Raw genomic sequence first — 16,482 nt, forward strand, 5'->3', positions numbered from 1 at the left:
CAATACTGAAAGCAGCCCTTGAGGAAACAAGCTTGCGAGTATGGATGGCAGTCGCAAGGACGGTTACCAGAAGAATAGATCTGCGGCTAGGAAAGCGAAGGCATCTGGATGATCTGGCTTTCGCCTCATTTCGTTCGACCGCCGCCCTTCCTTCTCCACTGGATCATCCGAACTGCTGCCTGGGACTTTTTCCGGCTGAGCTTCAGCTTCAGTCTGCTATATTCAGTCATATATTCCGAGTCATAATCACCCACCTGACACATGAACCATGCACAGCGCCATCGTGCCCGCCATGAACCCCGTCCTCGGCTTTGTTCTTCTTGTCGCGGTAGTTTCCGCTTTTGCCGGTGTAATGATCAACGTATACACACCTGTCTTCGCAGCAATGTTTCACTGGTGGATGAAAGCCTGCGTAAACAGCGCCCGTGGTGCTCGCACACGTGTACCACGGCCTCACAATCAATTGGGTGAGTGGAGTGCTGGAGTCTCTAGATCCAGGGTGCGTTCCGTTCCCGTTCATCTTCAACCCAGTTCGGAACCGGTACACAAGCAAAACCATACACTGTCGAGGAGCATAGGCTTACAGGAGCTGGAACAGCCATCTCCAGGTAGGAATTACCAGAGGTAGAAATATCGAGGTCACTGTCTATACATAAATACGAATAGGCTGTGCTTAAACATGGATGCTACTCTGGAGAGACCAAAAACCTAAGGATTGTTGCAAGGAGGGGGGAGAAATTTGTGGCTAGAGAGTAGAGGATGAAGCAGCTGCAGCCCTCGTGTTCCATACACTGAGTATTACGACTGCTGTCATCATAACTGTTGAACCGTGTTGGCTGACACTCAGCTTCGAACCAACTGACCGAGCTAACCAGTTTGAGGGCGTTCTCGCCGTGTGTAACATGGTGCCTGATTAATGAACTACCTAGAAGGCCACGAGTTCTCGATGAGATTGTGGGAGTAGCATGTATACATCGTGGACTGTGACCACGCATCAAGATCTGGCGACCTCCTACATAACAGAGGATAGGGAAAGTTCCCAACAGGAGAAAGACACATGTTTATTATATTTGCGGATAAATGGAGGCCATGGACGGCTCTACAGCATCTCTATCTTAGTTGTGGTCTCATGACAGGAGAAGTTTGTGCCCACAGGTACGTTAGTCCCCGGCTGGAGACGAGGCTGCAAACACTGTACCATGGCCAGAGCTGTTACCCTTTTCAAACATCATGATTCCAGAGCACATTCTGGGATTCAGGCAGTGGTATATAGCTTCGCCGTCACATGACTCCAAGCCATCGCACCTCGACACGCTACCACTGCTCCCATATGACATCCGGCAGCACAATTCGCATGACCTCCCAGTGTCCCAGAGCACTCTTCTCGTGCCACTTAGCCAGTGCCGCAGTATCATTACTCCTCAGAACGCTGGCCTCCTCGACGGCCATAAAGTCCTTGTCAGTAACCTCGTGCTTGGGTACAAGAAAGTGCTCCCGGGTGCGGCTTTGGAGTAGGTCCGCGGCGGTGGCCTTACGGAACGTAACGGGGCGGTCGGTCTTGACGCAGAAGATTACCATATTTGTAAAGTCGCGTTTCTCCTTCTCGATGACATCCTCGTCACGAGGGTTCTCGCGGAAGATACGGCAGGATGGAAACACCTGCTTGATGGTATGGACAACGATTTTGGGCGGTGGAAGGGCGAAATCCCCGGCGTAGTTCTGAGATGACAGGTCAGCGTCGACAGCCGGGAGAGGGCAGCGCGAGCAGGCAACATACTATAGCGATGACGCCATTGGGCTTAAGGAGCGCCTCGAGATTCTGGAGGAACTCGAGCGTGAACAGCGCTATGGGCTCGGCGCCACCAGTGAAGACGTCGTGGACTATGTAATCAAACTGGTCGGTTGTCTTGTTGACCAGGTCTGCCGTATAAGTGACCGCATCCGCGATGACGGGCGTGTGGTTGGACGGGAGCTGGAAGTATTTTGAGGCGAACTCGTGCACGACAGGATCAATCTCGACCACCGTCGTGTCTACACCATGTGCCACAAGGGCTGCCGGTGTGGTACCGATGCCGAGCCCGCTGGTTTCGTAACAGTTAGCAACAGATGCGCAAAAATCAGCGCAGGGTTGGATTTTCTCACATTACGAGGGCCTTGGCCTCACTGTCGGGGACCGGCTCTGGAACCTCAACAAGCCTCACTCCCTCGAGCATGGTGAAGACGCCATAGATGGGCTCCGCGACTCTCACGCCCTTGTATCGGACCCACTCCCCGCCGAGAAGGCTGTGATCGCACCTCATGACCCGGTAGCCCGTCTTGAGGTTGTCCGCGACCGATATATAGCCAGTCAGGGACTCCCTCCGGTCATGCAGTATCCAGTCGTTGGCCAGCAGGGTGCTATTCAAAGACCTGGTCGCCATGGACGTCATGACATGGGTGTTGAAGAAGGCAGTATGCAGCAATGCGGGCAGAGTGAGTACCAGGAATTTGGAAGGGGCGAAAAGGGCGTAGGATGCGCCGAGGATTGCTTCCAGGACCACGCGGGTCTGGAAGATGGCCTTGCCGATGTACCGTGCCAGGAGGCCGGCAGACAGGTTCTCGACAAGCCTGTAGTAGAAGTAGGAAGCGATGCCGGGCGAGGCATCGCGTATGAAGCCGGGCAGGGCGGACAGGTCTGCCCCATCAAGGTAGGTGGCGGTGCAGGCGACGGACAAGACGATGAGCGGGGCCAGTGTGAGGGCCTCGGTGATCAAGGGGCCGTGGTAGGCAGTGAGGGTGCCGCTGAGCTTGAAGAGGAAGAACTGGGCGACGGGGATGTACAGGGCGACGATGGGAAGCAGGTAGGCTATCCTGACGGGGAGGATGCGGCCAAGGTGCAGGTTGCATGCCCAGCCGACGAAGCAGGCGGCCATGACGAGCCTGTCGTGCCATATCGACACGGGGATGGAGCCGTAGACGGGCGACAAGGCCAGCTCGGAGACGTTGGCGTAGACGGCGGCCAGGCCGAGGAGGAGGGAGGACCTCAGGTAGACGGAGGCCTGCTCGAGGAGCCACCTGGCCCACGTCTCGTCCTTTGCCTTTGCGGCCAGGTTCTTGAGCTCCTTCTCGAAGGACTCGGGGGTGAAGGACGAGTCTGGGTCTATTTTGGGGGGCTGTTTTGACCTTGCAGACGACTTCTTGGGAGGCATGGTGATGGCGACGGGAATGGCGCGATGCAGCGGCGCGGGTGGTGGCCTGGTGTTGAGACAGCCCGCCCAGCAGGACAGATATGAAGGCAGACAGACAGACTATGTGCGGCTGACGGGGTTTTGTGTGTCTCGCGTCGCGTCTTGTCTTGTTCCCTTCATGTCCTCCCCCTGTCTGCAGGAGCCCCGAATCTCAACCGTGGTCCAGTATTTACTTATATAGAAGGGGTAAAATATGGACTTGCGGCGTGGTATGTGCCCTGCTGTCTGAAACGTCTGCCGGACAGGTGAGGGCTCATCGGATTGCGATGTAGTCTATGTGGTTCGTTCGCACACTCCCGTGGAGCTATGACCACCCGGCCGGACCCCTTGCCCCTGCTATCTATCGATTACTCAGCTCAGGGTACGTACCTGCGCAAGCACCACAGTATACTTCTAGTACGAGCGCCAATGACGTAGGGATTGACAACCCTTGGCTCTCTCCAGCAACCCTTATTGAAGGCGGCTAAAGCCGGGGAGCGGCACACAGCGAGGGGAGGGGGAGGGGGCCAGGGGGAGGTTGGAGACAAACACCCTACTCGGGAGAGCTTCCCAAAGGCAAATGCCAGAGAGCTCTGATCCAGTTCATCCCTCTTTCTCTCCATCGAGCTTCACCATTTGGAAACCACCCCCCTCCCCCCCCACACATTCCTGTCACCCTCAAAGATGGCCCCAATTGTCCAACAACACCAGCTGGTTGACCTCAGCCAAAAGAGCTTATTCGGTTGGTCATGTCCCCTCCTCCACCCAACCAACCTTGGCTGGAAGCCGGCACCCCAATCCTTCCTGACTGACGACTCGAGCTCGACGTATTAGTCTCTGCCGCGGCGATTGCCTTCAACCCCACGTTCTGGAAGTGAGTTGGTGCCCCTCTGTGAGATTGTTTCCCCAGCGTCGCAGTGTCGATGTCCGTATCTGTGTATGTGCCTGACTGAGGGACTGACCCCGTCCCTCGCAGCATCGTCGCTCGGCGCGAGTATCGCACCCGGTTCATGACCAAGGCATTCGGCGGCAACGCTCAAACAGCATGCTACGCCCTCGCCACAACCATCTTCGGCCTCGGCCTGTGCCGGGACTTCCTCTACGAGCGTGCCCTCCGACACCAGCCCCCGCACCCCCTGCTTGAGACCGACGCCGCCAAGTACCTCGGCTACGCCCTCATCGCCGGTGGTAACATCCTGGTCGTCACGTCGACGTGGGCCCTAGGAATCACCGGCACCTTCCTGGGTGACTACTTCGGCATCCTGATGGACGACATGGTCACCGGCTTCCCCTTCAGCGTCTGCGACGCGCCCATGTATTACGGCTCTACGATGAGCTTCCTGGGGTCCGCCCTGCTGTACGGCCGGCCGGCGGGGATCCTCTTGACTGCCTGGGTGCTCACCGTCTACCTCGTTGCCCTGCAGTACGAGAACCCATTCACGGCGGGAATATACGCCAAGAGAGAGCAGGAGAGGACATCCAAGAACAAGGTCGAGGGCAAGAAGCAGAAATAGCGGCAGTTGAGGAGGTTCTCCAGCGGGCGCTACCCCGGGCATCTATGAGTGTGGCGCCTGTCGTAACTTTTGAGCTGTGGCGAGGATTGGCGAGGGGCGAGGGCAGAGTAGAAGGGGCAGATGAGAGAGACCTGGGCTGCTTAGCGTGAGCGATGTAGAGCATGGTATGGCAGGGCAGCGAGGAAAGAAGAGGTCGAACGGGCGTATCCAACACACTGCGGACATGTGACTCTGGACTGGATGAACTCAGACAGGACACAGGGGTTAATAAGTTGGCGATAGGCTCGGCGAGTCGGGCCAAGCCGGCAGGTCACCGCGCTGACAGACCGGCACCACAGCGGCACCCAAGCCGGTCCCGAGGCACGACCTTGGGCTAGCCCCTTGTTGTACATACATACTAGATAGTAAGGCAGTCTAGACGCCTTTGTGCACCCGTCTGCTGCGTGCACAAAGGGAACGGAAGAGACGAAAAACAAGAGAGAAGATAAGAGAAAACCCACGAAAACCGGACGCGGACTGGCGGCTGGGTAGCGGCTTGTGATCCCGGCTGAGTGGCTGCACTGCCCCGTACCCTCGGCACTGGGACCCGGCGGATTACAGCAGCAGCAGTGGTGACGAAGTCAAATCACAACACCTCTGTGGGCCGGGAGAAACCGTTACGTGATTCTAGAATCCACTAACGAACGGCTGGGCCAAGCTTGTTGATAGCCCCGTGTACTACTGCTGTGCTTTACAAGGGGACTAATTCTAATTGCTCTGCAACCCACCCACCTTCCCCCCCCCCCCAGGAGCGGCCGGTGCTTTTAAAATCGTGCATGGGCCGCAACTCGACCTGGCGATGGCGACACTCTCTGTCTGTAGGAACAGCAGCGGTAGCAAGCAGCAGTAGCAGCAGCGGCAGCATCGTCAGCACCAGGACCAGCTACCACGCCCTCGACTGTCGAGTTGAGACTGCACAGTGAGCCTGCCCAGCTGTGTGCCGCCCTGACACGGGACAGGCACCCTTCCTGATCATCCATTTCGCCCGTTGAGCCCTCGGCATCGAGACGCCCCAGAATCGTTGACACCTTCGGGACACAACCCTGTACGCACATCTGTCTGAGTGCACACGTCGGGACGTTTCATGGGAAGATAAAGGCATTCTTCACACTCTCAGCATCGACGGGCGTTGTGGAATTTGGCTCCCACTCCCTTGACGGGCTCGAGCAGCATCGCCACCAGTATCCTCACGGGCTATAGCCAGGGCTATGGACAATTCCTCACCTAGCCCTTCTTCTTCAGCAGCCACGGGTGAGGCCTCAGGGACCGACGCTGGTGGCCCCCCGTCGACGCGGGCAGTCCACCCGGCCTCGGCGACGACGGCCGCTGTCTTGGCAGCCGGGGGCCACCAGCCGACACCGACGCCTTCTCTGGGCAGCCACCGGGGCCGGCGTTCCGTCCTTGGCATCGTCCGCGAGGCCGTCCTCACCTTTGGCAAGTTCGTCGGCCCGGGCTTCATGATTGCGGTGGCCTACATAGATCCCGGCAACTACGCCACCGGCATCGCCGCCGGCGCCTCGTACCGCTTCCGCCTGCTGTTCATAGTGCTCCTGAGCAACGTGTTTGCCATCTTCCTGCAGGGCCTCTGTGTCAAGCTCGGCACCGTCACCGGGCTCAACCTGGCCGAGGCCTGCCGTGCCTTTCTGCCTCGCTGGCTGAACTATGCCCTGTATGCCATGGCCGAGATAGCCATCATCGCCACCGACCTGGCAGAGGTGAGTCTACTCGTGAAAACGTCCCTGCGGAGATCCCCGCCCCCCACCCGGAGATTTGTTTTACTGATGACGGCCTCGGCACTTGCAGGTCATCGGCACAGCGATAGCCATCAACCTGCTCATCCCGCAGATCCCCCTGGTGGCAGGCTGTGCCATCTCTATCCTGGATGTCATGATCATCCTCCTCTTCTACAACCCAAACGGCTCCATGCGTGGACTCCGCGCCTTCGAGTCTTTTGTGGTTCTTCTCGTGCTCGCCGTCGTCGTTTGCTTCTGTATCCAGATGTCGCTGATCCGCGACACGGCGGTTGCCGATGTTTTCCAAGGCTACCTGCCGTCCAAGGCCATCGTTGAGCAGCAGGGTCTGTACCAGGCTTGCGGCATCCTGGGCGCCACGGTCATGCCGCACAGCCTGTACCTGGGCTCCGGCATTGTCCAGGCTCGGCTGAGGGAGTACGACGTCAGCAAGGGGCTGATGCCCGAGGGCGGCGGCCCGAACTCGTCGTCCATCAACGAGGACTCGGAGAAGAGCATCTACATTCCCTCCCTGCGCGCGATCCGGCACTGCATGAAATACTCGATCGTCGAACTGGCCACATCCCTCTTCACCTTTGCCCTCTTCATCAACTCGGCCATCCTGATCATTGCCGGCGCATCCCTGTACCGGTCCGACGAGGCGCAGAACGACGACATCTTCGCCATCCATGACCTGCTTTCCGCGAGCCTGGGCAGGGGTGCCGGCATACTCTTCGCGCTGGCGCTGTTGCTCTCGGGCGTTTCCGCAGGGATCGTGTGCACCATCGCGGGGCAGATGGTCAGCGAGGGCGCGCTGTCGTGGAACATGCGCCCCTGGCTCCGGCGGCTCATCACGCGCTCCATGAGCATCACCCCCAGCATCATAATCGCCGGTGCCGTTGGGAGGGAGGGCCTCGACACGGCACTGAACGCGTCACAGGTCGCTCTGAGCGTCGTGCTACCATTCGTGTCGGCGCCGCTGATCTATTTCACCTGCATGAACAAGTACATGAAGGTCCTACCGGGGAGGGCTCGTTTCGCCGTCGAGGGCGAGAATGACGACGCCCCCGGTGACCGCAACCGGTCTGACGACCCGGAGAACGTGAAGATGGCCAACTCGATACCGGTTGTCATCATCGCGGCGGTGATCTGGTTGATTATCGCCGCAATGAACGTGGCCAATCTCGTACTGCTGGGCTTGGGCAAGGAATAATAGCTGGCGGCTTCGTGGGCGTGACTTCAGGATAGACTATGCGCCTCGTTCCTATTAGCCCCGTGATAGGAGACGGATGCATGTAAATATGAAAGGCTCCCTTGCAGTCGTTGCTCCGGCAATTGGCAGTGGGAAGGGCCTCGAGCTCGGATATGTCTGATTGCCGAGTCCGGGCCGTCGGCCCTAGGGGGCTGGCCCTTGAATCCATCCGTTTTACCGTATCAATGCCCCGAGCAACCTAATTTTCGAATCTTGTTCCTGCCATGACGCCAAAGACTTTGGGACATGGGACAAGCTTTTGTGGGCGGCCCGCGACACTTGGGTCCTCAGATCGCGGAGCACCCTTGGGGGAACGCGGTGCTCGGGACAATGCGGACGCCGCCTAGGGCAAGGGACAATACCCAATGTCTCAGACCCTTATTCACATGCAGTACCTCTATGAACGTGCTGTATCATGGTCATACAACAAATGGACGTAGCCGGTTTCCTTACAAACACACCCACAAACTCACACGCTCACTATCGCACACGAACGAGCCAAGGAAACAAGGTCTCATACTCCAGCTACGGGAGCTCGCCACCAGCCCGTGCGGTGCCAATTTGGCCGTGCCAGGTCTTCTTCTGATGATCCCTGGTGGTGACATGCACAGGGAACAGCAGAGCGCGATCCCATAGCCATGGACTCGCAAGAACAGCCCCCCGGCGCACACGCGAAAGACGACGAAAAGGCACACATCGACGGAGGCCACCTGTCGACGCCCTCATCAACGGACCAGGCCGACGCTGTTGTGTACCCCAAGCGCCTCGCCCGGGTTCTGATACTGACCTCGCTGTGTCTGTCCGTCTGTAAGCAAACCCCCCCCCCCAACCTAAGGCCTGTCACCAATCCTCCGTCTGCATCCCACCACCATTCCGCACTTGCACGTGGAACTCGTGTCGCACCGCCGATAGCTGATCCCGGATACTGCAGTCCTCGTGGCCCTGGACCAGACCATCATAGCCCCTGCCCTGGGCGCCATCACGGCCGAGTTTGAATCGGTCAAGGACATAGGCTGGTACGGCAGCTCCTACCTGCTCACGACCACGGCCTTGCAGCCACTATACGGCAAGCTGTACAACAGTTTCAGTGTCAAACTCATCTACCTTCTGGCCGTGTTTGTTTTCGAGGTTGGCAGCCTGGTATGTGCACTTGCGCCCAGCTCGACGGCTTTCATCGTCGGCCGGGCGGTCGCTGGTATGGGAACGGCTGGTCTGTTCTCGGGCTCCATCGTCATCCTGGCATACACCCTGCCGCTTCGGCAGAGGCCTCTTGCCTTTGGCTTGATCGGGGGCATGTGGGGCATCGCATCCGTCGCCGGGCCCTTGCTCGGGGGTGCTTTCACGGATCATGTCACCTGGAGGTGGTGTTTCTACGTCAGTAAGTGACAGACAGGCCGTCTCCTCCATCGGGTGGGTGGATGTGGCCCGCCGTCCCTGGCTGACATGGCTTTGTAGATCTCCCCATCGGCGGTGCAACAATGGTGGCCATATTCTGTCTCCTGCACATCAAGGGCCAGAAGAAACGGAACCTCGGCTTCCTGGGCAAGATGAAGCAACTGGATCTCCTCGGGACGGCCATCCTCATCCCGGCCGTGATTTGCCTGCTGCTTGCCCTCCAGTGGGGTGGCGCCGAGTACCCGTGGAGCAACTCGCGCATCATTGGCCTGTTTGTGGGCTTCGGGGCTATGATACTGATCTTTGTCGGTATCCAGGTCTGGAAGGGCGATGAAGGCACCCTTCCGCCGCGCCTGTTCAAGAACCGCAACGTACTGTGCGCCATGTTGTTCTCGGGCTTTTTCGGCTCGGCCTTCTTTCCCCTCATATACTACCTGTCGCTGTATTTCCAAGCAATACAGGGCGACGACGCCGTCGAGGCAGGGGTCAAGATTCTGCCGCTTCTCATCTCCACTGTCCTAACCAGTGTCCTTTCCGGAGGACTCATTAGCGCGGTGGGCAGATACAACCCGTTTGCCCTGCCGAGTATGCTTCTATTCACCGTCGGTGCTGGGTAACACTCCCCTTCTCCCTGGTTATTGCCCCCGCGTGATGCATTGTGATCTTGCGCAGGCCCACCGCAGAAGCGTATCACCGCTTGGTCACCCAGCGATCCGGACATCTCCACTCCACCCTCCCTCTCCAGATGGCTCTGCCGATCGATCGCTGTCGAGACACGTCTATGAAGCTGACACTCTTTTTTTTGGTGGACAGGATGATAACCACATTCTCACTCGACTCTCCAACCAGGGTGTGGTTCGGCTACCAGGTTCTGGCGGGGCTGGGCATCGGCGTGGGGTTCCAGCTCGGAATCCTGGTCGTGCAGGCCGTTCTGCCGCAGGAGGACATCGCGGTAGCGACCGCCTGCGTGCAGTTCTTCCAGTCTTTTGGTGGGGCTATTTTTATAGCCGTGGCCCAGACGGTCTTCCAGAATGGCCTGGTCGGGGGAATCAGGCGCGATGTTCCTGGGTTGGACCCCCAAATCTTTATAAACTCGGGTGCATCGCAGGTCAGGCAGGTGCTTGCGTCCATGGGCATGGAGCAGTACACCACGGCCGTCCTAACGGCCTATCTGACTGGCTTGAGGCACTCGTACTATATCACCGTGGCATGTGCTGCAGCCGCATTTTGTGCAGTTTCTGGCCTGAGCTGGATCAACATCAAGAAGGTGGAGGCCCGGAAAGCAACGACGGGAAGCGAGACAGCCCCCGTCGACACGGCCGAGAAAGGGGCCCAGGAGGGTAGCCAGTGAGAATGCAACGGAGGCCCTGTGTTGAGGGTGGGCTTTGTGCCCGAGATCTGGGAATTCTCGGCGGTAGAACGCACTGCCTAGCTGCATTTACCTCGGCGACATCATCTCCTCGTATTGTACCACCTTGCCGAGGAGATAATATCATCGCCAGAGTCATACTGTATGTGTAAAAATAGACTAGACTGCGAGAACGTCAAATTACTCACATGTGACCGCGTAATCCCCAGACAGAGTTTGTTCGGTCTGATGATGCCCAAGGAGGCCCCGGAGGCTGCACCCGGACCAAATCCTCCTTGCTTGCCTATTAGCAGCGTTCATGCGCCCATGCGGCATCGTAGTGCCCATCACTCGGACAGCGGTGATGTTATACTGATGCCCACTTGCACTCCGATGTTGGAGATAGATCTCGATGTGTGAACCGGGATTTCGGCGGTCGGTGGAGTTGCAAGTGAGGTCTCTAGATGGTGGACGGTAAAGATAGGATCACCATGCAGGCGAGGAAGATCGCGCGGGCCGTCTGTTCGAGGCCAGAGCCTTGTGCGTTTGGCAGCGGCCATGATGCAGCGGTGGCGCACTTTCACCTGTCTCCTTGCCCTGTTTCCGGCTCGAGGCAACGAGCCCTCCCGTCCCGCGCTGCTCGATGGCCGGCGGTCGAAGCATGACGGTGGCCGGACCCGATCCGGGAATGCCGTTACGTCCGAGATCACCCCTGGACGTCTTTTGTGCGTCCCGACTCGGCTGAGCATTGCCAGGAATACACGTGTAATGCCTGTGGTGCGTTTCCAAGGGTTCTAGGCAGTGACATGCCACCCTTCTGGGTTCCTGCTGGCTATCGGAAGCCCCTTTTCTGCTATACTGTGCCCCACTGGGACCAAGGGCGTCGCAAGCCATCAAGGGACGATAATCGAGATTACCGTCGGAGCATGTTGAACCGCAGCTCTGGTCCCACAATGGCTCAATGCGGGGGCTGCTGAAGGTATTGGCACCGCGGTGGGATCCATCCCAGGCAAGGATTGTCGTGATTCATGAACTGTTGGCCCGGAGAAAACGCTCCGGCAGCCTGGTCGTCCACTTGGTCCGAGGCCGCCCCGGTGACATGTAATCAAGTGAATGTCCAAAACAGATGCTTCAACTTTGTCGATTGCCTCTTTCTTCCCGATCCAGCTGTCCTTGCCCTGCTGCTGCCGACTCTGCCATCGTATCATCACGGTGTCATCGGTCACAAGGCTGCACTCTGCCAATGTCTCGCCCGGAAAGGCTCAGAAGGCTGGATACCTTCATCTAACCGACTTATAGATATGATAGAACACACACTCCGTTAGGCACAGTACACTTGGGGGTCAACTCGATAGACTCGGCCAGAGTGCGCAGGCGAAGTAACAGTGCCGCCATCTCTGCTCGGGCCCAAACTCTCATTCCTCGACAGAAACGCTCCCAGCGCCCCACCTGGTTCCGCTCGTCGCAGGCAGACACTCTGCGAAGGGCCGCCGTTGTTTGGTATCTGCAAGGTCTGGTGTAAACATCCCCCGTCCGCCGGCCATCACTGGTACAGAGCACCATCTGCTAACCCAGGTGGACGCCTTAGAAAGCCCATGCCACAGTAGGCTGGTCCCAGAGGCCGACGGTATACACGTCCGTCTAGAAGCCCCGCGAGGTCCTAGAAAGAGTATTGCAACAGATCGCGAGCTGCCGCATCCATTCCCGGACCGGAACACGCCCCCCCCCCCCCGGTGCCAGGCCCAGTCGCCCCCGTCAGCGTCCATGGCCCGTTATCAAAAGCCAACCGTGGAAGAAGAAAAGGACGAGAACAAGGACGGACCCGTGAACCGAGGCACTTCGGATCAGACAGGGCCGTGCAACCATCTGCTACTGGCAACACCGACGGAAGTGAGGCGGCTGGGGAAGAGAAAGAGCCCATGGAACGGCTTGCAGCCACTAGGCAAGAGAACTTGTATTTCTACCGCTTGCAGATGAGAATTGAGCAATAATACCGAGCCTCACGTGCGGACCATCCCTTGCCGATTGCACGTGCGATATGACCCGACACGGCTTCTGGCAAGGTGGAGGATGGCGGCCACCAGCTCTATGCGTCCTTCGTGTGTGTGCAAGTGTCTCTGGTGGGATCTCGCTTCCAGAAAGCTGGGACGCGTATGACGCAGGAGTCGAGGTCGGAGAGGGACGGACTGAGGCGGAGGCGCAGACGGCAACGGCTGTGGCGGGCTCCGGCCCGAGGAGGGCCACTGTCACGTCACCAGCGCTGGGCCCGCCGCTTCACCAACTCATCAGACCTCTTGACCGGTCGAAGCCGCCCCTGAGCTGTTGCTCGGGCTTGACGACCTTGCCCTGAAGCACTGTGTACTTGACAATGCCCTCGCAGTCCTCCGGCTTCACCCTGCCCAGCCAGATGCACTGCCCGGCACCGGCGTCCCCCTCCTGGCCATCCGCCGGGCCCTTCCTGATGCGCGGTGTCAAGCTCTCACCCTCCTTGAGGTTCGCCCTCTCCAGCCCGTCCAGCCCGAAGGGGTCTGGGCGACGGTAGATCATGACGTTTGCGCTGTACTTGTGCCCTCCGACGTGCGATATGAAGTAGATGCCCACGCCGCCGGGCCTCTCGTCGTCCATGTCACGGTACAGGCCGAGTGGCCGCAGATGCTGCCCAGTACGTTAGTATGAAGCAAAGCACGGGCACAAGAGACCGGGGGGAGGGTGTTGTTACCCGCTGCAGCTCCTTGCTGATGAGCGGTGCCGACTGGCCGCAGCGCGCGTCACGGGTCTTCTGTGAGCAGAGCAATATCAGGACGGAATGTGGGCTCGGCCGGGCCCTCAGCCCATGGAGCTTGGCCGCCGGCTCCGGGAGGTCTGGCGGCGGGAGGGAGTCTGGTATGGCAGCAGAGACGGGCTGGAGGGCCGAGGTGTTGGTGGGCGCGCGGTCGACATAGCCGGATATCAGCGCGGGGACGGAGGCGGGTGTGACGTTCTCGATGACGACGAAGGCGGGCAGCAGGAGCAGCGTCGTTGGCTCCGAGTAGTCGCTGCTGTGGTTTGGGGTCGGGATGTTGGAGGCGGAGAGCATGAGCCGCTGTTTGACAGGTGATGCCTGGTGTCAGTCTCGGCCAGCAGATGGGGCGCGCAGGGGAGAAGCGAGCCGGGCGAGGGGCTTGTTTCCTACCCCATTACTTGGCTTGTCGGCCTTTTCGATGGCCTGCATCACGCTGCCTTTCTCGTTGGCCACGTTGTGCGTCCAGTCCGCCTTGCCCGTGGCGACCAGGATGTGGGTGCTCCACCCCTTGACCCCTCCGTACAGGTCGTCGCTCTCTTCGATCTTGAAGTTCTTGGGGTAGTGCGTGGGGCAGTTGTCGCAGTCCCTCAGGCAGTCCTCGCCGTCGACCTTGGGGTCGACCTTGGGGAAGAGCTGCCCGATCGGCGCGCCGCCGCGTTCGCCGATGGCAAGCTTCTTGGCGCCGTTGACCAGCGATTTGAACATGTTGCCACCTGGGCTCGGGGGCCCCGTCGCCTCGTCTTTTTTCCGGGTGTCGAGTGTGTTCGTTGGTGCTTGTCGCGCGAGGAAGACGGGTCTTTTTGTTGCTTCGGTGGCCGCAAAAAGTCGACTCGGATGCAACGGCAGGTGAGAGGTAGCGGTGGAAGAAAAGAGGAGCCGGGGCGGACCGGGAAATTAGAGACGGGCGAGAGACGGAGCGAGGGCGAGGACGAGGACCTGTGTGTGAGAGAAAGAGGCAGGCAAGGTGCACGCAGAGAGAGCATCGCCGGCCACGCTGGGTGTGTGGGTTAGCCACGCTTGCACAATGTTCAAGACAGACCACCAAGATCCTGGGCTCCGACGCTTGCTTCGCTTACCCCGAACCGACCAGCCTGTCGGGTAGGGACCCTTCGCTTTCCACCGAGGTCGGCCGGGGTCGCTTGCCATCCAAAAACCATCAAAATGTTCACTCGGTCTTCAGGGCTGTCATGAGCCAGCTGCTGGTCATGACACATGCGGCAGGCTGGGCAGCCAAGCCTCCCACCCCACGCCGCTTCTCGTAAGTCCGACTCCAACCGAGCTCCGGACGCCGTAACTGTCGTTGGTCATTTGGGCAGCTGCCGGTCGTGGGAAATGCTGCCAAGCCAGCAGATGCACGCTTGCCAGTGCCAGACACAAAATCGAGCATGCGCCCGCCATTGATACAACAGGATATCTTCTAGTCGTAGTATTGGAGAACCAGGTATAAGTTTTGTCTTGGCCGTCCGTCAGTTGACAACTTGAGGATGCAGAGATCGTCCGAGGATCCGAGGATCAGGAACGATCTGAGCCTCCGTCAGGGAGAATCATGTAACCTGGCATGAATACAAAATGCACCCAATTAGCTAGTAGGAGATATTACAGACACATGCTCACACACAAACTTCGTTGCCCATACCTAGACACTGATAGTAATAGCCATCACTATCGGGATTTTAGCAGTGAGCAATCCTCACATACACCACTGCAGTAACACAGCCACATTCAAGAGATGCAAAAATGTCATTGTGGGGCCTCTATGGCTTTGTTATCTTCTTTTCTTCTATCTAGGTTTCCCACAGTAACTTGTTCCCATGGTCAAGGTTGCCACTGGCGTCAAAGCAAAGACCTTCATGTCTTTGTCCATTGGAGGCAGCCTGGGGGCGCGAGTTGACGGTATCTTCTGGAGTGGGCGTGTGGTATCCGTGGGCCGAGGACCTTCAACATCTGGAACCATGACACGAATAAAGTTACGTGGGAGGAAAGCGGTGACTTTGTTCTGGCTTATATGGTGTGGAGTATGTTATCTAACGCTGGGTCTTTGAGCGTCTGTCACTATTTGAAGGGACCGCTTACACGTCGATAGTAAGAGTGTATACGAATCAATACAAAACTACTTATATGGTGCCGATGGTGAAGGTGAGCAAGAATGGGAAATTTGGCCGTAATGAGGATTATAAGAATGGGGCCATACTTACGAGCACGATACGGCGGAAATGACAGTGGCCGATCCGCCGCCGCCTGAACTGGACATATCTTCGAAGGACCTGAGTGCGAGCGAGGTGGGAGACGGCTTTGCGGTTGACGAGACAATATTAGACAAGCAGCTCGTTACATGTGCTGTACCACAATCTTCAACTTGATGTTTTTTTCAAGTTTCCGTAGAAGGCATGGAAACCGAGACATAGTCAATCACAATACCATCAGTGGAAATTCTGGTTTCTTCACACTTGTTTTCTAGCACACTATAGATTAACTTCAATGGTTCCCTGATCTAAAAAAAAAGAACAAAGGCGAATCAAACCATAAACAAGTTAAGAATAGACAGGGTTGAACACAGTACTAAAAGATGACGAAAATTGAGCATGATTAAGTACGACCTGGTTATTTTGTTGAGAACACAGGTAGGGACTCGAGCTCTCTCAACTCCCTCCGATAACTAGCCGTCACTCGCCATCGGCCCTGCATTTCTGGCACTTGTTCAAAGGGCTTCGACTTCTGTTTATCGAGCGCGTACTGAATTATGCGTTGAAAACGCCTTTTCCGAATCGGCTGCACATACCATGGGTACCGTTCTGCAATGTAGTTTTTGGTTTCCTGAAGGGACAAATGCTCATCATGGGCACTCAGGATTGCCTCTACAATCACCTGTGTCGCCCTTCCCCCTCCCTGGGGGTCTGTTGTCGCACACTTCCGGCTTCTTACCTAGGTAGGTTGGACTTGAATGGGTGGGTCGAGGGGGCACCACCGCTCGGGTACTTGCATGTCCACAGCTTCATCCGCGACTGGCTGCTTGGCGATACTCGGGTCTGTCCGGTGCACAGCCTTGATATGGTTCGAGATCCAACGGTGGTCGCAGTACGTCCTCCCGCATATCCGACCAGTGGCAAGCCTCTCCCCGCAGCGGAACCTTTTGGGTAATTTTCTCACACTGGGAGCTTTCGGCGGCGTGCAAGGTTGAGATTGCCGCCGTGTCGTGAGATCGAGATCCTTTTGGTT

The 16,482-nt window shown here is 57.9% G+C and overlaps 5 protein-coding genes across 5 annotated transcripts; 3 read left to right on the forward strand and 2 right to left on the reverse strand.

Annotated features, from left to right (window-relative positions):
• Positions 1 to 1,314: 1,314 nt before the first annotated feature.
• INS49_008823 (uncharacterized protein) lies at positions 1,315 to 3,188 on the reverse strand (the record flags this gene model as incomplete). The annotated part of the gene is made up of 3 exons (XM_043169560.1): positions 1,315 to 1,719; positions 1,778 to 2,081; positions 2,143 to 3,188. 3 exons carry the CDS (start codon positions 3,186 to 3,188, stop codon positions 1,315 to 1,317), a joined length of 1,755 nt encoding a protein of 584 aa, XP_043027240.1.
• Positions 3,189 to 3,890: 702 nt separating this feature from the next.
• INS49_008824 (uncharacterized protein) lies at positions 3,891 to 4,720 on the forward strand (the record flags this gene model as incomplete). Its single annotated transcript, XM_043169561.1, has 3 exons — positions 3,891 to 3,948; positions 4,041 to 4,080; positions 4,183 to 4,720. 3 exons carry the CDS (start codon positions 3,891 to 3,893, stop codon positions 4,718 to 4,720), a joined length of 636 nt encoding a protein of 211 aa, XP_043027241.1.
• A 1,247-nt stretch (positions 4,721 to 5,967) lies between these two features.
• INS49_008825 (uncharacterized protein) lies at positions 5,968 to 7,702 on the forward strand (the record flags this gene model as incomplete). The annotated part of the gene is made up of 2 exons (XM_043169562.1): positions 5,968 to 6,474; positions 6,563 to 7,702. The coding sequence occupies 2 exons, from the start codon at positions 5,968 to 5,970 to the stop codon at positions 7,700 to 7,702; spliced, it is 1,647 nt and encodes a 548-aa protein (XP_043027242.1).
• A 677-nt stretch (positions 7,703 to 8,379) lies between these two features.
• INS49_008826 (uncharacterized protein) lies at positions 8,380 to 10,487 on the forward strand (the record flags this gene model as incomplete). The annotated part of the gene is made up of 4 exons (XM_043169563.1): positions 8,380 to 8,548; positions 8,673 to 9,119; positions 9,197 to 9,690; positions 10,005 to 10,487. 4 exons carry the CDS (start codon positions 8,380 to 8,382, stop codon positions 10,485 to 10,487), a joined length of 1,593 nt encoding a protein of 530 aa, XP_043027243.1.
• A 2,271-nt stretch (positions 10,488 to 12,758) lies between these two features.
• On the reverse strand, positions 12,759 to 13,971 carry INS49_008827 (uncharacterized protein; the record flags this gene model as incomplete). The annotated part of the gene is made up of 3 exons (XM_043169564.1): positions 12,759 to 13,139; positions 13,204 to 13,566; positions 13,657 to 13,971. The coding sequence occupies 3 exons, from the start codon at positions 13,969 to 13,971 to the stop codon at positions 12,759 to 12,761; spliced, it is 1,059 nt and encodes a 352-aa protein (XP_043027244.1).
• Between the last annotated feature and the right edge of the window lie 2,511 nt (positions 13,972 to 16,482).

This window comes from Diaporthe citri (assembly GCF_014595645.1).
Source record: "Diaporthe citri strain NFHF-8-4 chromosome Unknown scaffold_3, whole genome shotgun sequence".
NCBI classification, from domain to species: Eukaryota; Fungi; Ascomycota; class Sordariomycetes; order Diaporthales; family Diaporthaceae; genus Diaporthe; species Diaporthe citri.